The sequence below is a fragment of the Camponotus vicinus genome, unplaced genomic scaffold (assembly GCF_025532165.1).
Source record: "Camponotus vicinus isolate PSW18456_S1 unplaced genomic scaffold, iyCamVici1.0 SCAF_11, whole genome shotgun sequence".
Classification (NCBI taxonomy): domain Eukaryota; kingdom Metazoa; phylum Arthropoda; class Insecta; order Hymenoptera; family Formicidae; genus Camponotus; species Camponotus vicinus.
The window spans coordinates 18,297,606-18,322,093 of NW_028141947.1; the positions used below are offsets into that span (position 1 = coordinate 18,297,606).

The 24,488-nt window shown below is 36.4% G+C and overlaps 3 protein-coding genes across 7 annotated transcripts; all 3 read right to left on the reverse strand.

Moving 5' to 3' along the window:
- Window positions 1–112: 112 nt before the first annotated feature.
- LOC145962336 (glycoprotein-N-acetylgalactosamine 3-beta-galactosyltransferase 1-B) lies at window positions 113–2,416 on the reverse strand. Of its 2 annotated transcripts, XM_083083359.1 has the most exons (6): window positions 2,275–2,416; window positions 2,049–2,187; window positions 1,112–1,958; window positions 974–1,033; window positions 732–883; window positions 113–538 (listed from the first exon to the last, which is right to left on the reverse strand). In XM_083083359.1, the coding sequence occupies exons 2-6, from the start codon at window positions 2,073–2,075 to the stop codon at window positions 302–304; spliced, it is 1,323 nt and encodes a 440-aa protein (XP_082939485.1). In that variant the 5' UTR covers window positions 2,076–2,187; window positions 2,275–2,416; the 3' UTR covers window positions 113–301. The 2 variants fall into 2 exon arrangements, with proteins under 2 accessions (XP_082939485.1, XP_082939484.1); XM_083083358.1 differs by having other exon boundaries at window positions 732–1,033.
- Window positions 2,372–5,603, reverse strand: LOC145962337 (tumor protein p63-regulated gene 1-like protein). Its single transcript, XM_083083360.1, has 6 exons — window positions 5,312–5,603; window positions 4,993–5,200; window positions 4,745–4,921; window positions 4,328–4,435; window positions 3,861–3,994; window positions 2,372–3,729 (listed from the first exon to the last, which is right to left on the reverse strand). The coding sequence occupies exons 1-6, from the start codon at window positions 5,427–5,429 to the stop codon at window positions 3,539–3,541; spliced, it is 936 nt and encodes a 311-aa protein (XP_082939486.1). The 5' UTR covers window positions 5,430–5,603; the 3' UTR covers window positions 2,372–3,538.
- Window positions 5,604–7,491: 1,888 nt separating this feature from the next.
- Window positions 7,492–24,055, reverse strand: Vps13d (vacuolar protein sorting 13D). 4 transcript variants are annotated; one of them, XM_083081227.1, is made up of 25 exons: window positions 23,834–24,055; window positions 23,417–23,639; window positions 23,010–23,200; window positions 22,655–22,886; window positions 22,343–22,539; window positions 22,108–22,275; window positions 21,806–22,043; window positions 14,827–21,698; window positions 14,343–14,493; window positions 14,037–14,265; window positions 13,729–13,972; window positions 13,234–13,602; window positions 12,833–13,063; window positions 12,435–12,758; window positions 12,063–12,255; window positions 11,794–11,976; window positions 11,465–11,695; window positions 10,937–10,963; window positions 10,420–10,580; window positions 9,724–10,338; window positions 9,458–9,640; window positions 8,993–9,364; window positions 8,746–8,858; window positions 8,190–8,622; window positions 7,492–8,101 (listed from the first exon to the last, which is right to left on the reverse strand). In XM_083081227.1, the coding sequence occupies exons 2-25, from the start codon at window positions 23,511–23,513 to the stop codon at window positions 8,000–8,002; spliced, it is 12,156 nt and encodes a 4,051-aa protein (XP_082937353.1). In that variant the 5' UTR covers window positions 23,514–23,639; window positions 23,834–24,055; the 3' UTR covers window positions 7,492–7,999. The 4 variants fall into 4 exon arrangements, with proteins under 4 accessions (XP_082937353.1, XP_082937355.1, XP_082937352.1 ...); XM_083081229.1 differs by having other exon boundaries at window positions 12,875–13,063; window positions 23,703–23,841; XM_083081226.1 differs by having other exon boundaries at window positions 23,703–23,841.
- Between the last annotated feature and the right edge of the window lie 433 nt (window positions 24,056–24,488).

Here is a 24,488-nt window from a genome sequence, read left to right on the forward strand (position 1 = left end):
TTGGCTTGATAAAGCACAGGAAAAATAATTATCAACCATTTCCTATTAATAATATGACTTATACAGCATATCTAATCGAATCAATTATACATAGCAAACTAAATAAGATAAATAAATCAAATAATGTTATTTTTATTAATATACTTATCTGTCAAAATTTATAACATGATCTTAATGCATAGATAATTGTGTGCTACAAGAATTTACTAAAGATATTCACTGTCTACTGGTTTTTTGTCAATCTTCCATCTTGATAATTATAATAAAGTTGTTATAATGTTCTAATAACTGTTTTAACGACTCAGGTTTTTGTACTGTCGACTACAGTTTTACTTGTACAATTAAACGCAGATTTGTTTCCCGCTTTATAATTAGCCAATAAACAATTAAGCGCATCCGGCGTCATTCGATAGTTTTTAGCAATTCTTAGCTGTCCTGGTTCCAAATATTTCGAGTGCCATATTTCGTAATAAGCGTCACTCGATATATCGCTCAAATGCGTGATGTTGAATTCCTCCTCTAGAGCAATCTTCCATACCTGAAACGAGATATATAAAATAATTATTTTCGATTATTATCACTATAATATTTCTCTATTGTGATATGTTTGAACAAAAGTAATTTATATATACATTTAAATCTAATTAATAAATAGTGTTAATACAAATATGCTGATATTTGATGAAAACATATTTAAAAATCAAATTAAAAAATATAGTATTAAAACTTACATTGTCTTCAGATGTATGCATCTTGATAGGTACATTACCAAATTTTCCTTTGCCATCAAATACATGCAAGTGATACAGCAAATAATTTAGCATGTGCATTTTATCAGGCTCACTGATACTGAAAGTCACGGATATCGGCGAACAGCATTCTCCTTTTGTCGGATAGACAGCATGTGTAAAATAGCTATCTGGTCTTATAACACCCCATAGAAGATTTTGTAAAGAATAACCATGAAAAGTACCTCTTAAGTACTGATCTCTTGTATCGGATGGATGTATGCCCAAGGATGATAGATGTTTTCCTGTAAAATGGGACAGAAAATCAATATTACACATGTAGAACATGTTATTTCAAATTTGTATAAAAATATATTATCTACCAAGATAATAATCTTCCTTCTTCCAATACCTTCCACCTGCAATGCATTTTTCTGTAGTATTAAACATTTTCACTATTTTAGCCAATGCTCCTCTACTAAGAACATATCCAGATCGAGCAACGTTATAAGTCTGACCCCATAAAATTATTGGATGACCCAGATAGTAATCATCTCTGTAATCTAATGGAGCGACCATGTAGCGTAAATTCTCTGGTATGACTATAGTATCATCTTTTACAAAAATAATCCACTCTAATTTATCCATTTTTTTCCAAATATAATGCATAGCTTCGCACAGCAATTGCCAGGAAGATACAATTTTTGTATCTATATTTATAATAGGTAATTCGGTGTCTTTCAAACGATGTCCAAAGAAATAAATATTGTTACAACGTTTACCCCATGTCGCATGGATTGATCTTCCTAATTTAAGTTTTTCTACAAAAACCATACATGTGATAGATACTCGTTTTTTCAACCAGTTCCATTCCACACTTTCAATCTCTCTGGTACTATATCCTTTTTGGGGACCATATAAATATTTATCCAAATCAAGTGTGCGTAAGCTTAAATTTTGTGCTGCCAACCAAGTAGAGTATGTAATGGTATTAAAATAGCCAGACGTCCTCTTTACTTCTTCCCAATGCCGTAAAATAATTTCTTCATGGTGAGGTACTTTACTCAAGTAATATTCAGGTTGCCACAATAGGGTTTGCTCACACCTCGAATCAATCATAAATATATTTCTTAATAAAGATAGCAATAGTGGAAAAAGAAAGCCAATTCCTGAACCAATCAGGAATATAGATCTCTGTTTTAAAAATCGAAAACGCATTTTGTCATCACACTGAAAATTGAATTTGACAAATACATAATCCAGTTTTCTTGACACTAATGCTAAGTGATTAAGTAATGCCAATTATCAAGTAGACTCTACTCTGCATTCTGGTATGTCTTTGATCATTATATTTGACCTTCGTTGAACTCATTTATTTCATTATCTTTTCTTTTGTTGCATACTTTAAATTTATTTGTATCTCTATATTATTTGTAAAGTCCATTTATATCTGACCAAACTGTAAGTATCAATATAACACAGTTAACTTATTTATATTGAATATATCATGTCTATAGTTAATCATTACAATAATCATCTTAATTACCTGCAGGATGCATTTTGCGCATGTGCCGATAAAAATACGTGATGAAGTCATTCATGTTACTGGATAAATTGACGGGAATATATTGAAAATTACATGCTTGTGTAAAATTATTGTATATATCCGGTGATTTTATATTACAAACACACCCACACACCTGCGACGATTAATCTGTGATATTTTTTGCTAAATAATTCAAAAGAGAAATTAACAACTAAAAAGCAATCAAGCTATAATGTAACATACGGTAGATGTAATCATAATATTCGATGCAACAGGTGACATAAACAAATCATCTGTCCAACCTAACTTATGTAACCTTCTTCTCTCTCCACCGGAGGTGGAGACTCCACCTCTCCCCGTAATCCGCATTTAAATGCCAACAAATACAATTGATTAATTGAGTAGCGCGATTATAATTTATTAATATAATAAATTGATTGAACTATTAATTTTTATTTATTATAGTTTACTAATTAATCAATTACCTGATAATTTGAGCTGGAGGAAAATTTATCGACTGTTTCTAATTTAAAATATTCCTCCTATTTGGCTACATTAAAAAATGTCACCGTGAATATATAATTTACAGAAAATTTAAGATTTTATTATATAACTTAAAAATATCGACATGTATCATATACATATAATATAGATACATTGCACCATATTCTATAATAAGAGATTATAACAGATACTTACAATTCTTTCCATACAATAATTGAAATACTAGAGTCTAAAATATTTTTAAATTTTGTTATATAATTCTTTTAAAACACATAAACTTTTGTGCCTTCATGCAAGATATCAATAATTTAACACACAATGTAAATATGTAATTTGTGTGTTTTAAATGTAAATATAATTGTAATATAATTATTTAAATATATTTATATATTTGAAAAAATATATCTAGTATAAATGTATAATTTATATGATAGTTAGAGAAAATATGTAACAATTAATAAAAATTACTATTGTTTAACAGATTTCCAGCTGTGCTATTTCTTATGAAAATAATTAAGCAAATTTAAAAATACTGTATCGAGATTTTATCTTAATACATAATAGTTTGTCATAAAAGTGATTTTGTGTATATATATGTATGTGTGTGATATTTGCTATTTTTTCTTTTTTAAATATTTTGTAAGTAAAATATTAAAGAACATTGTAAGTTAATGTAAAAAAAATGATTTCCAAAAATATAAGAAAAAATATTAAGTTTAGAGAAATATCTTAGAGTTTGCAAGACATGGCATTGGAGAAATTAGAAACTGACTTTGCCACGTATTTTAAAAAAACCTAAGCCATTTCTATTGTGCACCAAGGCACCAAGACCGCAATAATTTTCTATAATGATCGGCATATTAACAACATTGCATTCATACGATAATAAAGTTTTGAGCGTAGTATGAAAGGCTTCTATGTCAAATCTCGTTTTGACAATTTCAGTTCCAGCTAAAAAAATACCATATCATTATTTAACATTATTGCAACTATTAAAAAATACATAAGGAAAAATCTTTCATATATATAGCTGTGCTACTTATGGTTTCATTGTTACAAAAAATCTTGGCTTTAACATCTACCTTTATACCAAAATAATGGATGACTAGCAAATGTAAGCCATGGTATATCTTTTGCAAATGGATTCCATTTTTTTATAAGAGGCAGAGGTTGCCCTCTATTCCACAAAAGTCTTATTCCTGACATATGCCGCTTCCTGAAAAATTTAAAATTCTGTTTCCACAGATTTTAATGTACATATGAATAAGCCAATTTAATTTTTATATCACTTTAACAATATTTTATAAGGCGTCATACAAAGTCAATACTTTGAGACATCTTAAGAAAATTGCTTATAACATAAATACACAGAAAGTAAATGTTACTATAACACAAGTGTTTATTAATATAGATACATTGTACAAACAATAGAAAAAAGCAGTGAGAACGAATATATGTCCAAAGCAAATTAATAAATTGATATAAAGAATTAGTGCTAACAGATAACATAGTACAGTGATACCAAGGTTGAATAAGATTAGAGCGATACCTAGGTTCAAATTGAGTAAGACTAGAGCAACCTGTGATAGACGACCATTCTTGACGTACTGCACAATGAATTGCAGACGACACACCTTCTGCTAATCCACTTAATCGTCTAGAAGATATTAAGTCGACATAAATAAAATATACAACAAATAAAAGCAATACAGAGACTGTAATTTTCATTTATATAAAAAAATATGCTTACATGTATTTAAAATTTTAATCTTATCTTTTTTAATAAGAAAGAAGGATTATTAAAGAACAAACTATTTAAAAAGCTACAGATTATAGATAATATATTATATTACTATATAATATACTATATAAGTAACTTTTATATGATTAATATATGTTATTGTAGAATATATAATTTAGAGAATATATATTCATGACAACAATAATTCACAACATTAGTACTCACGGTGCAAGAGAAGCAGATGGGTAAATCAGTTCTCCTATAGTTATTGTATCGAACAATGATATAGGTATTCGATTAAAATCTAATATTTTTAGAGAAATAAAATCATATTTTACAGAGTAAAGAGTTTTCGTCGATAGTAAAACTAGTCTCTCCTTTTCTGTATCCCACAGACTTATTCTAAAATAAATAAATTTTCTTATAAGAAATGCAAAAACATAGAAAATTCAATAGCTGATAACAGTACATACTCTGTCAGAAGCCAGCTTCCTACAAGTTCATCATCGTTTTCCTTGATCAGATTTTCAGTGCAGTCATTTATCGCTCTTTCCACAACTTCATTTCTATCGGTGAAGAATGTATGAACGTCTATATGTTTAAACGGCACATGACACACATTTTTCGAAGCGGAATTCCGCTTTGATGTCTCATCCGCGCTTTCTGTAGTAGATTTGACAGCTGAAATTGAAGAAAGAATAACCAAAAAATTTCTCAGTTCATTCACAAAATTTAAGAGAAAGATATTTTATTAAAAACTTATTATCCGAAAGAACTAATGAGAAAACTTACAATCGGTATTAGCGATTTCTAAAGTCGCTCTTTCGAAATTTACCGCAGGTCCGTCGTCCAAACTCGTCTCTTCCATATCTCTCATTAGGTTATTTGTCAACGAAAGACTCGTCCGCATACACCAGACACAATGGTGAGGGAATCACAATGACATAAACGTGCAATAATAATAAACACTGAAACTTGAAGTACGCAAGACTATTTGAAACTTTAATTAAGCAAATGCAGTCGATCGAATCGCTCGAAAATGACGTTTCGTTCAACCGTGCAAGACGCCATATTGGTGCGGTCCAGTAAGCGCTACAAGTACTGCAGAGCACTTGTAGCAGCGCTACAGTTGGTTCACCTACCGCTACGAAATGCTACAGGCTGTGTTCCAAAATTCACTGCCAGTACTGAAAACCTATAGTGTACGTCACGTAAACTATAGATTTTCAGTACTGGCAGTGAATTTTGGAACGCAGCCACAGTAAACCTTATGACGTCATAAAATACGTCATTATATTTGCTACAAAGATGCTACAAACGCCTCTCCTCATAAGATGGGTTAGCTGTAGCCTGATTCATTTGCGTAGCAATTAGAGTACTCGTAGCATTCGTGAACCACTCCTCTGAAGGTATTTGGAGCGTAGCGTTCAGAGCATTTGGTAGTGTTTACTGGACCGCACCCATTACTCATGGCCTGCGGTCGGGAAGACGCTCTGGATGCTTTGAAGCGTTTGATTGACCAATCAAGGCTGCGGTCGGGAAGACGCTCTAGATGCTTTGAAGCGTTTGATTGACCAATCAGGACAAAAGAAGTGAAGAATTTTTAAACCTGATTGGCCAATCAAACGCTTTGAAGCATCCAGAGCGTCTCCCCGACCGTAGCCTTGGGATGCGTTCAAGTTTTACTCGCGGGTTAAAGTACATTTAATTGACCAATTAGAATAAAAGGAGCGAAGATATCTTTGTTTCGATTGGTCAATTAAATGTTACTTTTTCTTTATTTCTCTGTTATTTTCTCGATTATTGCTTCATTTTATTCAAAAATATTAATATAATGATATAACAAATATTAATATATTAATATATATATTTTAATAATATAATTTTAGAGAAAAATTAATGAAATTAAATTTTATTAAGTATCAGAGAAATACTAATCTAAATGAAATTTTATATAAAATTCTATAATCTTCTCGTAATATAATTCTATTTTAGTCTTTTTACTCAAAATTTAAATTTTAATTATTTTTTAAAGACAGTTTAAATTTCATTCATTCCTTCATTCTGTTTTTAATTTAAGAATATATTTAAAATTTTATTTTTTCCAATTGTTGTGTACCAGTTGTGTTATTGAGATATAACAAATTTCTTGTTTTCATATCAGTTATATAGATGTAACATTTATTAATCTGCTCAACAGGAGTATCAATACAATATATTACAAACATTCTTGTTTTGTATGCATGTACATTAGTTTTACAAAAGTACTTAAATACGAATTGATTTAATTTTTTGTACACTTTTATTATATACTATGTTCATATAAAGATCTCTGTAGACTTTAAACGAGCTATAATTGGCTATAATTTACAAGACAAGAGTCTATTTATAAATTTTATGTATTATACATATATAAATATATAAATAAATAAATAAATATATATATATATATATATATATATATATATATATATATTATAATATAGGAAATATTTTAACACAAAATATATCAAAATATACATCAAAATACACACATATATTAAAACATGTCATGCATGAAATTTTAAATAGAGTTTTGTCTTGAATTTTTTCGCAAGTTATAGGTCCCCTAAAAAACCTAAAGAGAAAATTTACATTTTTGTACAAAGTAGTACATTGAAATATATAAAACTGAAAATGTAACACAGAATTAAAGCAGAAGAGATATGTGCTATAAAGAAATATATGTAAGAAATAAATATGTTTTGACATTTATTTGCTAGATGTAAAAATATACTAAAAATTTTTGGTTTAATTGTTTCTATGTATATATATTAAATTTAAATTATTCATGTAGTAAATAAATAATCTATAACCTGCTAATTTTTTAATACATATATACATATAAATACATGTAAAGTATCTGTCTCAAAATCGATATATTCCGATTATAGAAATATACCAATTGCGAAGAAACAAATAATTGAAAAGCATAATAAAAAATTGTTTGCTCTTTATTACAGAAACAAATTATAAAATTTCCCACTATACATTTTCATTTAAAAATGATTGTTTCTAGTCTTTTTGAAAAAGAATGATTCTAAGACATACTGAATGCATCATATAGAATCATGTATATGCGATATTAAAGAACATATATGCGCGCGTATGTACATTAGAAAATTTCTCCGAGTTCTATCTACTTTATGTTTTTACATCTAATTAATATGTATCAAAAATTTCTGCATTATCTGCGCCACAACTGTAAGACGCGAAATCATTCAATTACGCTTAAATTACGAATTCGTGTCTCGTGTGCCGGCAAGTTATTTAGTTATTATGGTATTTCGCATCAGTCTTTTTAAACTTAACGTTAAGCGTCATAACTAAGGCATCCATACCGATCGTGCGTTCTACAAAAGAAAGTTGAAAATTCGACCAGTATATCAAAGAATCATGTCAGAAATAAGAACGAAATCCAGTCGACTTGGCGTGAACAGATTACTTATAATATTGTACGTCGTCCAACATATTATCCGACGATGATAATGTCAAACTGCGTTCCTCATGCATCCCTTTGGCATAATTGATTTGTTGCGATACCTATAGTGAAAATTAATTAATTATAATTAATCGATAAGCTTGACATAACGAAAAATAACTATGTTAATTATTCTTATTATATACTCACGCGTTTCGCTACTTCTTCATTGTCACAGCGCACCTTTGGTCGTCTCAACAACTCGGCCATTCCATCTAAATTAACCGCAGCTGTAGAATCGAATCTGGATATTAGTTCTATGTAATACAAGATTACATTGTTGCTTTGTGTCTTTTGCATTGGTTGACAACGTAGAAGATCCGCCAAATCGACTTGAGTCACCACGGCCTTCGTGCCGCCCGAAATAACACGTACACTCTCGTTAGACACGAGCACTCTGAGATTCTCCGTACCGCTACACAAACACTCGTAAGCCACAAAAAGTTCAGAATAGTCGCGATTGTTAATGCTATATAGGAATTCCTGCCCTTCAGCCTGTTGACGACTATATGGTGGCAGCAATCCAGTAGAACCACTGACGACACGTGGCGGTCGATCACGTTTCGGTATCGCACGATGAGCGCTATATGTAGGAGAATGAACTATGTGTCAATTATATAATATAGGAGAATGAACTATGTGTCAATTATATAATGTACATAAAGCGCATTACAAATATAACTACATGAGATGTATTTTATATTACCTTCTACTTGTCTCTCGTACAGCACTAGCTGTTTCCGTTGCCAGATCTAAAACACCAACAACTGGTTTTGTTATTGTACCAACTACTCCTCTTCCGAAGCCCGCAAAGAAGCCCTAGAATTTTAAATCATCTTCAAAAGTTTTATAAATTATATATTATATACTCGTAACGAATATTTATTTAACCGGATATAAAAATAAAATTATCGATTTTCTTAAAAGATTAAACTTTTCAATCGGTTACATACCGGAAAACCCTCATTAGCTGCTCCATCATAAGTTTGTTTGAATATACTAGTGACACCGCCCAATAGACCAAAACCGAATCCCTTGAGGCCCGCCACTAAGTGATCACTGCTACCTGTAGTATTTGCTCGGATTCTCTGTCTAGCCTCTTCATGCCTTTCATCCATAATCACTCTCCCTAAACCGTCCGATAAGGATTCCGTCACTTTCGCTGCCGAATTTGAAATACCGTGCGTGACGTTTTTCACTAAACTCTTCACGCTGCCTTCGTAGATAAGACCGGAAACGCCTTCCGTCACATCATTCATGAATCCAAGAGGGTTCCCTAAAAAGTCTACGGAACCTAGAATAACTGCGGCTTGCCATTTCAATTCCTGAAAAAAAAAACAAAAAAACATCGTGATATGCTTATTAGATAAATAAATAAGCGAAATATGAAAAAAGGATCATTTAGAGCATTATCTTACATCTTTGTAGTGCTTCACGATAGAATGTATTAAGAATTGACTACTTTCGAAAGGATGTTTCTTGACGAATGGCTCCAACTCGATAGTAGCGTTCTCGAAGTTGATCAAAGTTAAACCTAATTTCCTCTTTACAGCTTGCAGATGATGTGGCAACTTTGTTGTGGTAAGCACACTAAGTTTTACCTAGAGAAAATGTTTTTTATATATATTATCATATGAATATAGTGCATTGTTATTTATAATATTATATTTTGATACCTACGTACCTGATTAGGAACGAGCTTCAGAGCGCCAAAGTAATATCTTTTAGCATGCGCAGCAGACACCTCGGAGATAAATCTCTGCGCTTTGAAATCATTCTCGTCAACCGGCATTTCTAACTCCGACTTGCCAATTCCGAGGAACGCTGCCAATTTTAGGATAAATTTCTCTTCTAAATGTACACACAAAGCCTTGACACTCACTATGACGTGTTTATATATTTCGGCGTTTTGATTTTTCGATTGCAGCTTCTCTGCAGCCAAATGGAGAGCAGGTCGGTACTCATCCTCTGTGCGAGATGAACGTGTGACGAATAAAACCGACGTGCATTGCGCTTCGAATAATTGATTATCGATTTGCACGTCGGCGACGCTCAAGTCCAACGTAGTATTTAATGGGGTTTGCAACATATTCAGGGATATTCCAGCTAACCGCGCGAACAACAGCTCTTCCAGCGGCCGTTGCGATACAATGGACAATCCGAGACCGGCTGGTAAGTTCAGTTTCAGATCTAATTCACCAGAATCTAATTTTTTGATATCGGCATCGATTCGGGTAGGCCGGTGACTCACAGCGATGTGCGACCAATCACGTTCTTCAAGTAGGGCAAACGTTTTTTTCTAAAGTACAAAAAGATTCGTATTAGTTTGGAATTTATTTATGCAACATTTTCTTAAATTTTATTCAAGATTGATATATACTCTTTCCTTAATGTCCAGGACTTGCAAAACACGAGTCGGGCCGTCAGTGGTCACTCTGACTGATAAGAATCCAGAACCCGGGCGTAATTTTTGTCTCCCCACTCGTTGTTCGATTGGTGGCGGATTACCATGCATTTGAGGGCCTAATACCGCTTCGCTCCCTACAAAAATATTGAGACTTTTTTTTGTATTGCGTGAAAAATAAGCACGATAGAATTGTACGATTTAAAAGATTTTGCGAGTACGAAAGCTATATGCCAGAGTACAATAATGCCACAATTGACTCGCTTTATAATAAGATGCTTATATAAAAAAGTTTTATTAAAAAAAAAAAAAAAAAACTGTATCGGACTTTGACACTTCCAGGGAAAATGCGCAAAGCGAAAACGGTATATAAGCAGAAAAAAAAGAAAAAAAGGAGCAAAATAAAGATATTGTAACACGTAATATATACTTATAGATAAGAGCTCTTATAGGAAATCACCGATTTTAATGTGTACTCTAAAACTATACGTACACATTTGCCAACGGGCGACACTGCCGCCTGCAACATTCATGATCAATTTAGATTTTTCAAAAGTAGCGAGAAAGGAATAGTGAAAAAAATAGAAAGATCTTTTGATCGAAATTAGATAGCTAATTGCCAAACACAAATTAAAATCACAGAATAGATGCAACATTGTAAGACAACTATACTACCTACCATCAATTCAATATATAACAGAAAATCATATTTTTTGCCAATTCCAACGATACTGTACACTTATCTTATTAGCTTTTATGTTTTGTTTTGTATTTACAGACAAAAAATATTTATATTTATCACACAAAGAGAAATAACTATCAACACGCAAATAAATAATATAATATATCAAATTAATCTAAATCAAATATATCGAATCAATCTGAAGCAACAAAAAGTAATAGAAAAAATATTCAAGACGAAGCGCGTAAAATTAAAAGAAATTTATAGCGTTCACAGATAAATCGATCGATTTTAATCACCAAGCATTGGAATGCGTGCAAAAAATAGAAGCGTCCCAACCTTCATATAATCCCATAAAGCCGTCTTTCGACTGAACGCACATATTTTTATGCGCGCAACACAAACGTCCATCATCGGTGAATCGCCAGGTTTGCGTCGATCTCCGTCTAGGATCTGGTTTCTTTAGGGCGAGAGCGCAATAAGTAAACGGTTGCGGCGCAGTGCCTGCTATGTCCAAAACAAATATTGTGTCTGGAGTTTTGGAATGTTTGTCTCTCGGTGGACTAGAACCTGTCTCGTTAAAATTACGCAAAAGAGAGATGAAAACGTAAATATTACAGTTTAAAAAAATGATACTTGTTTATTAACTGTGTGTTCTGTTGTCTTACCTTCGTGCTGCAATTGTCCATCACCAGTCATTCTCCAAAGTTGCGATCTATCGCCATACTGTTTTCTCCGTAAAGCGACCCAACCACCGGTGCCAGCTTCCAAGACTAATCTCTGAGTTTCCACATCCAGTGGATCTAGGTCGTTTTCACCTGACCCGAGATCAGAATCGGTCTTGAAAGTACCTGTTGAAATAAAATCACAAAGTCGAGATGTGATTATATAAACGAAATCTATTTTTCTCGTTTTATTTCTATTTGATGTATATTACCTGAAAATGCAATATAAATAAAATTTTCGTAAGTCAATCCTCTGCCCTCTCCGAGTATATTTAAATCGTAAGAGGCTGTCACGCCTCCAGGTGCTGTTAACACTAAACTGGCAGTTTGTATTGGTTCATCTAAAGCGTACGGTACCGACGAATGAGGTCTTACGGTCCATTGCAAATTATCAGGAACTCCAATCTACACATTTACAAATTACGACTAATTGACATAATTAAATTACGACAATTACGATTGCTATAAAATTCAATAAGTATAAACATAAAATTCATGAAACAAGAATACAAAGAATAAAAGAATACAAATATCAATATGTCGAAACTTAAAAATGATATTCGAGTAAAATATTATAAATGTACCTGATTAACGATCAGTGGAACCTCTGAGAAATTATCTACTCTTATGGGTGGCGGCATAGTATCGGCGTCGGTGAATACAATGAAATAGGTAGTTTCCTGTAACACCACATCTACCCGTAGAAAATGCATCTTCCCTATCATGTCCCTGACATTAATAGTCAATGAATAATTGTCGTCCAATCTGATACCCCCCGACCACATACAATCCGGTACATTGGTAATTCTGACACAAAGCAACATGTCTTTATCCAGTCGTGGCCAGTGAAAAGGCATATGACACTCAGGCATAGTCGTTATATACGTCGCCTGAGCATCCGGATGAGACTAAAACCAATATAACATTGACCAAATTATTTTTTTTTACTTGATTTTTATTTTTTTAGTTGCACGAAACTTACAACAGTTGTCGTTTTTAGTTTTTTAGATTGCACCAAACTTACAACAGTCGTCGTGAAACATTTCTGAGCCAATTCCAATGTATAAGACGATTTATTGTGCAATTGATATCTCGGCGATAATGTGACTACCGTAGTAGCTCTATATCTTCCTCTAGCTGCTCGAGTGGCTACACTAATCAAATAGACTATATCGGGCCTTCCATCGCGTAGGCTAATTCTCAAGCGATGAACCTATGGAACATGTATATAAGGTACATGTATGTAAGAATAGACATTTTTTACTTAATAATGAATCTTTTATAAATTTATATGATGTATAATATATACTCTCTCTCTCTCATCTCGCTTTTATATTAAAATAATAAAAATCAAAATAAGCATCTTATTTAAAGTATATTTACATGAATGCCAGGCTGCAGATGAAAGTGCTGAGACCATTGCGGTATTCCATAAGGATGCACCTCGGTGCCGATTCTCACTGACAATGTCCTACTGGCCTCTTCGTCGCTGAACGAGAACAGTAACGGTGCCACCATTCTCGCTCTTTCATGCTCTTCAAATTGTCCCGCTGCTTCTATGCCGACTCCCTCTTGTCTAAACACCAACGGTAAGCCAGTTTTGTTTACAATCCAATAAGGTGCGGTGATATTGATTTGCACGGCTGAACCCTTTTCCACGATCACGGCTGCCTGTAAGCACAGCATCCTGCTGGCAGAATCCAGTAGCTTGAGACGAGCGGTAAAGGAACAGCTGTTTGGTGGTAATATTACCTGAAATGTGTAATATATTTAAATTATTGAAAAATAATTAAATTATTGAAAATTAAACAAAGCTCAATATGTAAATTTGGATGTAATAAAGTCATATGCTTCGAATGCTACTCATCATATACATACTACTCCAAATCCCGGATAACCATCCAATTGAATCGTAATTTCCAGTTGTTCAATTAGATTAGCGCAATGCAGGTCCGCGTTGCAGCCTGGTGCAATTCTGCCGCCTTCTATACCCGCTTCATACATCAGTTCGTATGGTAATAAGTTCGTTAGCGTTACCGGAGCCATTACCGTGATGGTATGCGCCGGCAATACTTGCACACCATCGAGCGGATAATTGTTTCGTCTTACTGCTACGCACATTCTGCAGAAAAAATTAACAAACATTAAGTTTTCATCGTCAGCTTCCTCGAAAACTCGTTTCACACCTGAATATATTATGCTGATTGGTTCGACAAGTGATGTAGCTTTCCGTCACTTCCAACGGCTTCTTAACTATTGTCCAATCTACAGATTCCACACAATATTGGAACAAAAAGTTCGAAATGAGCGGTTTGAAACACATTTGCACCCCAGTATGCGTCAAAGGCACAGACATCACTGATTGAGCCGGTACTTGTAGGATTCTCCCGGTGTTAGCCAAAGTCAACGGTAAATCTAAAAAAATATGATATTTCAATTTTGGATTTAATCATCATTATCGAAGAAAGAATCATGAAAAATAAAAGACTGACATCCCAGTTGATTCAAGGATTTTTCCATCTTGATTTCAATAGGATGAACTAATTTGTTGGACACTTGGAGGGCTGATCTAATAGTGACTAATTTCCTAGCGGATCCTTCTAACTCTACAGCGAATACGATTCTAGCTTTTGGTGCGATTGTCTGAAAATGAACGTTATTATTATTATTATTATTACTGTAATTTATTATATTTTAAGATAAATTCTTTTTATGCACAGAGTATAAAGTGGAACTACATGAAATAGATTTATTATATAAAATACAATAAAAAGATATGAAATATATATATATATATATATATATATATATATATATATATAAGTATATATATAATGATTAAGTTCTCATAAATAAATAAATATATAATAGAGAATAGACAGTATTACATATGAAGAAATAAAAAAAAAGACGTAAATATGAACAATGCTGCTCGTTAAAACAAGTACGAAATATAAAATGAAAAAATTGCTTTACCTGAGACTCAGCAAGGTCAGCGTTCGCGTGTCTAAAGTAAATGCCTACGCGATCGACAGTCACAGGATCCACGGCTTTCCATCCCTCGATCAAAACCGCAATCTGATGTCTTCTACTGATATGCGTTGCATGATGCCTCATCTTGCCTCTCCCTTCGAATGTAAACGATATTGTACCTCCAGGAGTTACCTCTATCCATGTGTCATCCTTGCTCGAGACATCTTTTTTCGCTTGAGATGACTTTTTATCGATATCTATCGTATCATCCGCGATGGCAATAATTGTTTTAAACCAGAGTCTACAACCTGTATCATTCTTCAAAGCAAAAGGTACGAACGGTGATCGGCGTCGATAGACTTGCCCTTTCGTTGTCGTTTTGCCTATAATTGTGCTATCATTGGACAGGTAATAATCCTGTGTCCAATTGTGTTTAACCAGTTGTACGAGCTCCACTAATGTTAAGGTAACATTAACATTCACAGAATCCTGAGAGTTAATGGATACATATAGTTTTTTTGGCTCGAGCGAATCGGTAAGCGTCTGTTCCCACTGAATATTTGCTTGCCAAGGTTCGACAAACGGTTCCCAACCGCTTAACACTCGATTGTAGTAATCCACACTAAAAGTGGCAAGTAAAAAGCCAGGCTGTTGTCTTATCTTCCGCATGCTAAAGTCTGCCAGTGTGATCTCCAGTAGTGGTACATCCGCGTCACGGCAGTCGTCGATGATGCAGATTCGCATACAAGACGCTTCCAATTCCACGGCGCGAAAGATTGATTCGTCGCTCCCCGCTGCGGCCGCAGTAACGGAACCTGTCGCTTCTGCATTTTGCGTGAGCCACAGGGCGGCATCGTCCAGTCGACCATCGCAGCGGTCCAATGCGATCTTACAGTCAGCTTCCGCAAAACCTAAATTAACCAGTTTCAACACCTGGTTATCTACTAATATCTGACTACCTTCTATTGCCGCTTCACTCGATCTCTGTTTTGCCCATAAGGTCTGCTTGGGAAGCGAACTCAACATTCTAGAAAACATGGTAACGTCATGATAACTCAGTCGGACGCACAACGGTTGCAGCTGAATCTCTAGAGCCTTATCTTGAGTTAAATCTAGACTTGCCCCAACCGGATCTATAATCGACAAGGCAGTCTCGTTCTCCAGACCTAAAATGCATGAAAATAATTCACAGTGCGAGAGATTACAGGATAATGGCTTCTCGCCCTCCTGAGACATCGAGCGGTAAGATAAGACAGCAGTAGTTTTTAAAATCACGGCATTAGTATCCAGAATCGCGGTATCTTCAACGAAGACCAGTTCAGAATCGGTAATGTTGATTTTTAATTCGAGTGGTATAGTCATGGTTGCGGCAGTATCGATTTCCGTCTCTTGATTGACGATTAACATCTGAGCAGTGCCAGGTACAGGTTCCGGTTCTGGCGAGTTTAACAGTAGGAAATCTCGTACAGCCTGCCACCAATCCAGAATGGCAGTTAGTCGCATGCTGTGCAACAAAATGGTAGTCGCCGAATAAGCTTTGCGTTTTCGGTGATGCACTTCGGCTTGAACGCGGTCTTCCGCGACGTTAGTGTCGGCCGAGTTCCTTAACGGTTGCAGAATTCGCGTAAACACATTACATTGCCGATCAACCGGTTCATTCTGGAAACGTGTGTCCAAGATCAGAATTTCCTGTGATACCAGATCAATGTCCTGCGAACCATCGCTCAACGAATCCAATGTCAATCGAGATTTGATGAAATTGATGCATGCCAACGCTGCGATGTTATAACTCGGATGTAGTTTTACTGTCACATTAACCAGCTCGAGGATTATACATGATCGAGTCCATGTTTTCAAGCGATTGTCCGCCGGAATCGCATATTCTACTGTGTGATTCAAGTCTTGCACAAGAAGACGCAAATCATCTAGATTCTCGCCAATGTTGTAAGACAAAAGGCCACGAATCAACATGTACTGTGCCGGATCCAAGGCACAATCCATCGTTGACAGTATACCATGTATGCTAAGATCGGGTATGTCGCGGCTAATATAGATGTCGAGATTTCGCTCGACGCGCAATTTTAAATGACATTTCTCCGTCAGCAGCGAAGAGCCCATTTTCTTGATGAAAAAGCCACCCACCGTCAAAGTATCTGCGTCTTCGTTCAAGTTTGAATCATCACACTTGAATCTTTGCGCTGCATATACATCCATGTTAACTAGCTCAAGCAGCATCACGTCCAGCAAACATTCCGGAACGATCGTTGACATGTCAAATTTATTATGCGCTGTGAGCTCTCCTAAATCCAGCAGAATCAAATCATCGGATCTGGAACTCACTGGCAACAATATCACTGGCGCACCAGCGTGCAATTGTAATGATAATCGTGTACCACGCTTGTTCATGTCTATGACGGCACCAACGCCGGCCCGCAAATTCTTCATGATACTCCACAGTTGCGAAAAATGACCGAAAAAAGCCTGCAACTCTGCTACGAATCTCTGCGTGTGAACGTAATGCACGGCAGACATTTCTAGTTTAAGTCGCGCGTCATGTGGTCGATCTTCACAATCGGCATAGCTCGAGTACTGAAAATTCAGCGCCTTTCTGCCAGACGATAGAAATCTTTCACGGTAGAATCGACCATGCGGCGTTAAGTCTAGCAATGACATCGAACCCAATGATCCTGATACCTTAGTCTTGCCGTCCACCGCTTTGAGAATATTTAAGCTGGCATTGGACACATTGGCCTTGGCTATTTCACGTTCCAGTTGCGTTAACACCAGCGTCAACGATCTCACTTCTATCTCCATTTCCGATTTCACTGGTAAATTATCATCTACCTTGCTTGCGCTGACGCTATCGCTATCCGGTGTGGTTTGACGTATGGCGATTTCACTATTCGCCGTATCGGATAGGCCTGCAATCCCAAAGAAGTCAAACACCACCATCCACGATTCCACGCTTACTACTAAGTCCAGACAATTGAAGTCTACGGTTACCATTTTCCGATGGAACCGATTTTCTTCCGATACGATCTCTTCAGGCTGCGTCATGGTGATACTCATTAGCACCAAGTTTTCTTCACTGGTAATGCCGCCTGGCGAGGGTGGCGGTGTGTTTGGCGTGTCAGCCGACGAAATAGTTGGTTTTCTGCGCCAGTGAGCCGGAATCGCTCCATATAAAGTGTCGGTCTCTAGACGATCCGGTAAACTGCCGCGACCGAAGGTGTTCCTGTATTGTCGTGCAAAGGCAAGATCCGGACACGATTTTGAAGCGCCCGTGAGCAATTTTGCGCGCGTGGGCGCCGACGACTGCATCATATAACGATGTCGCGAGCCAATTGGACACAAAAGATCTTCCATCAGCAGGGAACGTAGCGCGACTTGCACGCTGGATTCGTTCCGATGTAATTTCTCGTATTTGACAACAAAATCGCGCATCGATAGCTCTACCACCGGCTGCTCTGAGTGCGCCTGCTTCAGCTCTATACTGAGGATCGGCAGCTCGAACGAGACCTTCACGCAGAGATCGAGCTTATCCGAATAGTCGGACGCTCCATCGAGATCGTCGCATTCGGTCGCGGCCGTAGCAGTCACTACGGGCATGGAGAACAATCGATGAAAAGTGTCGATTAATTGCTCGTATTGGCCGCGCGATAGAGATACTTTTAGTGGCGTTATTACGGCACCATTTACCTGTACAATCGGGCTGTTACTCGTATAATCATCAATATCCAACAGGAAACTCATACTTTGAGTTAACGTGTTCTGTTTCTCGACTAAAATTTTCAGCGTCGTGTCATGCAATATCGGCCTGCCAGATTCTTTACACGAGTACATCTCCTCAGCTCTCATCGGTAGATTGTTCTGTGATTGTCCCGTATTGGTAGTTACTTCGAGGGAATATAGATTCATATCGCGCACTTCCAATGTAATTTTTTGCTTTGCCATAGATCCTAGATGAGGTTCGTGTCGCAATGACATTGTGCCCAGGTGAGCCACGAATACCTGTTTGCTATGCGAAGAGCGTGGTATCACGAGCACTGGACTTTCCAGAAGCACGTCCAATCTTAACGATAATCCATTCGTGTTATCTAAATCGATCGAAACGCTGGGTAACCGTTTACGCGGCGGGATGCTCCAATCGTCGGCATTTACTAAGCCGATTGCCATGTCGGTAGCGGCTGCACCGATCTGACGCGCAAAGTTGCTTAAGTACTGTTTGGATTCGTCGACGCATGAACGTAACTCTGATATCAAATGTGGTGCGTGAGTATACCAGACGCTAGCCACACGTATAGTGAAATCGAGATCGATTTCGGTGCAGTCTTCTTCGCTAGCTTGTCTGGTATTTCGGCTAACCATGAATCTGAATGCTTCTTGTTGTTCATTATCGGACAAGCCGCTGAAATGCTCGAGCGGGTGATGTGGCGGATCCGCCAGCGGATCCCTACCTACGCTGATTATCCGTTGATGGGTTTTTCCAGTTGGCGTTTGATCGAGAACCTGTACACCACCGAGAGAACCCGAGATTGATGTGTTTGCGGCCAATGTTGCTTGTATGCGCGCATCCGACATGGTTGCTGTGGCAATCTTCTGTCCGACCAATTGATTGTCTTGCACGACCGCGCGCAGAAGTAGCACATTCAAACGGTGAAATTCGAAAGTAATCTCTGTTCTTGTCAATGCTGACTTCGTCTCTGTATTTTGACTCGACAAGGAATCGTTGCGATTAGCGATATACGCCGATCGCGATTTCTGCAGCGGCAATATTCTTCGGAAAAAACCCAGCAATTCTACTATCGTCTCTTGATTAGCTATAATATCCAGATTATTGAACTGTATGTTCGCCATCCTCAAGTTTTCCATGGAATCATCCACCAGCGTCAACTCTACGACAATCAGTGCTTCCGAATCCAATTTTTCCAGACAAACCGATGAATTATTTCTAGGCGAATGTGGAATCTTGGTTTTGCTTACTAAGGTGGACAATGCATTAGTTAGAGCGATAGGCGAAGTTAGTCGCGGTGGTCTTGTAAGATCTGGTGATTCGGGTGATTCTGGCGAGATAGGAGATGTTGGTTCTGAGTCTCTTAAGCTGCCGGAAATACTGTCCATACCAACGTGTTTATGACTGGCCACCAATAGTTCAAAATCAGGTCCAAATTCCTGAAGAGCGTCGACCAGAAGTAATCCATGAACGGAGAGAGAGATGCTCAGATCTGCAATTCTTTTACTGAGAGCTGCTCGAACGCCAGACACTTGCAACTCCGCTACGCTGCGACCTCTCGACTGTAATTCAAAGGCCATTTGATCAATAATAAATTGTACCATCACTGCATGACTCAACGAACGATCTAGATTTTCCTCCTTTTTGGGGCTCTCAGGTTCTACGTTGATGATTTCCGTCTGCGGAATACCAGCCGAGTTAGAGAAGCTCGAAAGTAAATTATACATCAAACGTATTGAGTCCACTTTCTGTTCGTTTACATGCACCACCAATCGTGGCAGGTTACCGGATACCGTGACTGACGGGAAATTAGGATCCGAAGTGGTAAAGATACGTCGCTCGACTTGTAATGATATGTTGAAACGCTCGAGAAAGTGCAGAGTCGACATGCTTCTCGTGCGAGCATGTTTCCAATTATCCTTCGCTTTACTTACTAAAACCTGCAAATCCACTAGATTAATGGAATACTGATCGTACAATTTTTTATGTAATTCCGTTTCAGATAAAGCTTGGAAATCATTCAGGGAGCCGTTTTCCTGACTGCCCGGTGGAGTGGAACAAGGTGTTTCATATCTCTCTTCCTCATCATCATCATCGTTGTTGATTGATTCTGTTTTCAGTATCATCTCATTCAAATCTGTGTAGTTCGACAGATGTAATTTACCGAAATCGACTACTATTACGGCCGCGTTAAAATCAACGAAGCTCTCCACCAACAAAATATGTGGTGCAGAGATTTTAAATTGCAGATCCCACGACGAACGATACACAAAATCACCGTCCAGGATCTGCTCCCAATTTTTGATCAGCTGTCTTCTCGTGCGACGCTTCATCGCCTGGAATTGTTGATTAGACGATGTCGATCGATGCGGCTTATATATAAAATCTATCAACCAGTATATCACAGTAGGATTGTACACAATGTCCAGAGACTGCGAATACATATGCAGCAAATGATCCATATTAACATGTAACGGTCTTTTCTCGTAAATCAGTTCGAAAAGATGATGTGGCGCTTGTTTCGTCACTTTTTCCGAAGATAAATTGCGAACGCGTGAGGAAGTGCTGCTAGATATGATTTGTGGTTGCACTAAAATAGGAAATGTCGAGTTCTCTGTGAGAAAATCGTGTAAATATAATGCGCCCAAACTGATCGAAAACTTGTGTGATCCGGACCTAGGTCGTGACTCATAACTTAGATTTACTCTCTCAAATTTAAGTTCTATCACAGTCTTCGTACCATCGCTGCCATTTCTAGCAGTACACAACGATACCGCACCTTGCACTAGAGTGAAATTAAACTGTCCAAATATCGTGTCACGACGTAGTAGAGTATCATCATTCATAGTGTCCGCCAAAACATCTAGCAATTCACCATCAAAAGTAGTCGAACTACCTCCATTTTGTGTTCCATTGTTGCTGTGTGGTGTTTTCGAGTACCAGCCCCACCACTGTGGAAACCACTGTTCGAGCATGCCATGTCCCTGTGGCATTTTTGTATTAGATTCCTGTTGTGATTTTGCGGGTTTCATTTTGTGCATAGCCAATTCTCTCAACATCCGAAGTTCATCGAAACTCCGCTCGTTCTCGACTTTCTCCTTCAAAGCTTTAGTTTCCGTTGGTAAGATCGAAGTAGGTGTGCCTAATAATAAAAAGAAGATACAAATTTGAGAATAAATGTTTTTCATCTCAAGCGAATCGTGTTCTCTAAAATTTACAAAAATATCTTATCTAGAAAAATATTTGTACCTAATAATTTAGCATACGCCTGAACATAATTAATGTTCTCTCTAGCTCTGAGAAGAAGGGTTTCCCAGGATGGTTTAGGTTTAAGCGTATCTCTGCCGAGGTGACACCTAGCAGCATATTTCCACCACTCTTTGCAACTTTCTTTAACAGAGGTTACCGGTCTACAACGCAACTGCTGCTTACGGCGATCTATGCGGTCGAGTTCTTTGATACATTTGACCATTTCTTCGTATTGAATCTAAGTTGTAATAATGTCTATCATTATCTGCAGTAAACAGTTCTGTTCGACTGACGATACTTACATCTGTTAAAGATAATGGTACTTCATCCAAAAGTAAATCTACTATGATACGTGGTTTATTAATAGATCTTAATGGACGTTCTGTTCGGTCTCTCTTAATATGCGCTCTTGCGTTTACAGGCGATAAAATATGCCGTTTCGTTGAATTTTTTGATTCGTTCATGGCAATCTAAAAATTAAGCTTATAATAAGGTAATACTATATATATGTATGCATGCACATACGTCTATACTTACAGCTAAATCACCTAGATTGAGACCACCAAAAAGTTGATCTTTCTTTACATGGTTCCAATAAACAGAAAGACTATCGAGTTCCATTAATTTAAAAGATGCATCTGTAAGATTCCAAGATGTGCAACCAGGTATCCAGCTAGCATCACAACTTTGAATCGTTAATGCTCCAATTGTAATGCCAAATGCGATACCATTATCTATAAAAAACAAAAAAAAACAAGATTAATAAAGTTTCATTAAAAATGTTGATTGTCATTATATTTTAGTAGTTTGAAATAAACTTTAATATAAAGTATAAGAGAAATTGCATACCATTTGATAATGTAACACCATCTTCATACCTAATGTGAACATCTTTGATGTTCAACTGTAAATTCTCAATGATATTTGTTACTAGAGATGTGCCGTAATTCAGCCACGAACTGTAACTCGAAGCGTAATAACCAGGATCATGTTCTATGTCAGCTTTCCATCTAGCTTCCAATGCATCTAATCGACTAAGTTTATATTCTAATATTGCTTGTTCCTCCATTTCGTTGTCATACTATGAAAATTTGTTTTTAAGATATGTAAAATTTATTCTTTTTGTGTAATCCCTATTAATGTTATTTATATATATAGCTTTCTAACATTATTAATGATAGAAAACCCCTTGCTAATATCTTACCTCATCCAAATTAATCGGTCCTGCTACTAAATAAAGCTGTTCTATGCCTATCACCCATGATGCAGTCCTTATTTGTCTAACTGGTACTTGTAATCTAACTTTACCGATAAATCCAGCCTTAATTTCCATAGGTAACCCAATGTGACGCAGAGCTTCGCGTTTCAAGGGTAAGTTTTCTAATTCAACTTCCCCTAAATGATAATAAATCCATTAAACAGATTGTATTAGCATAATATACATAAATAAAAATAACATAAAAACAAAATTATTCAACTCTTATACAAAATAATACATGAAAGTATACATTTTTATTTAATAAAAATAGTGTAAATCGGAAATATATAGTTGACAAAGGGTAAAAATAGATTCTCGAAAAATTTTAAATGCGTAGCGTAACATAACCTTACCCGATAACAAGGCAATGCTTAGCTGATCCGTGTTCAAATTTTCCACATATTTGCCAAGATAATTGTTGAGCACCCAAGCCACGAGTCCCTCCAACATTTTGATCAAACAGGATCTTTGCTACTATCGAATCGAGAATATCTGCATGAATAGGCATAAGTAAGGTTTGTATAGGTTATGTCCCTTATATTTCATTCGAATTCTCGAAATTTGCGAAATAACAGCCTGTAAAAATAAGACATTTTGATAGATGGTATCTGACCTTCGTATGATCGGCATTTTTCATACCTCGACTATCGTTACATTCCTCATTAAAAATCTGTAATTCGTCATCGACTATGAATATCATTTTAAATAACGGTTTCTCTTTCTCTCTCTTTTTCATTGAGAATCATCAACAACGAGTGCGTTCCACTTACCGTTCACGATGCTTGTAGCAGAGAGAAACCTGAGAGCGGCCAGGTTGGCGTTTTACTTGTTGCCCTTTTACGAGACTGCTTTCAACGCCCCTCGCACCCATTTTCTCGTACTGTCGATAATGTCTCCACTTGGTGCGTGTCCGTGCTACGCTCATTTTCTGACGTTGTCGATAAAGTCTGTATTTGGTGCGTGTCCGTGCTACGCCCATAATTTTCGTATTGAGAAACACGGGCATCGAGTTCATTTATGCGTGATCTTTTCTCTTTATATATTTTTGTGAAAACATTAACACTTGTACACACGCTTATAAAACACATTACTCCCAGTCGTATAAATTATATATAATAATAATAAAAAAAATAATATATTTTTATTATTATTATTATATATAATTTATGCGACTGGGAGTAATGTGTTTTATAAGCGTGTGTACAAGTGTTAATGTTTTCACAAAAATGGGTGCATCCAGAAGCACAACCGCTCACTGAGCAGCTAAGTAGCAATTAAATGTGCTTGGTTTCTATCTTTGAATTCACCAATCACATTCGAGTGCTACTTAGCCGCTCAGTGAGCGGTTGTGCTTGTGGATGCACCCAATATATAAAGAGAAAAGATCACGCATAAATGAATTCGATGTCCGTGTTTCTCAATACG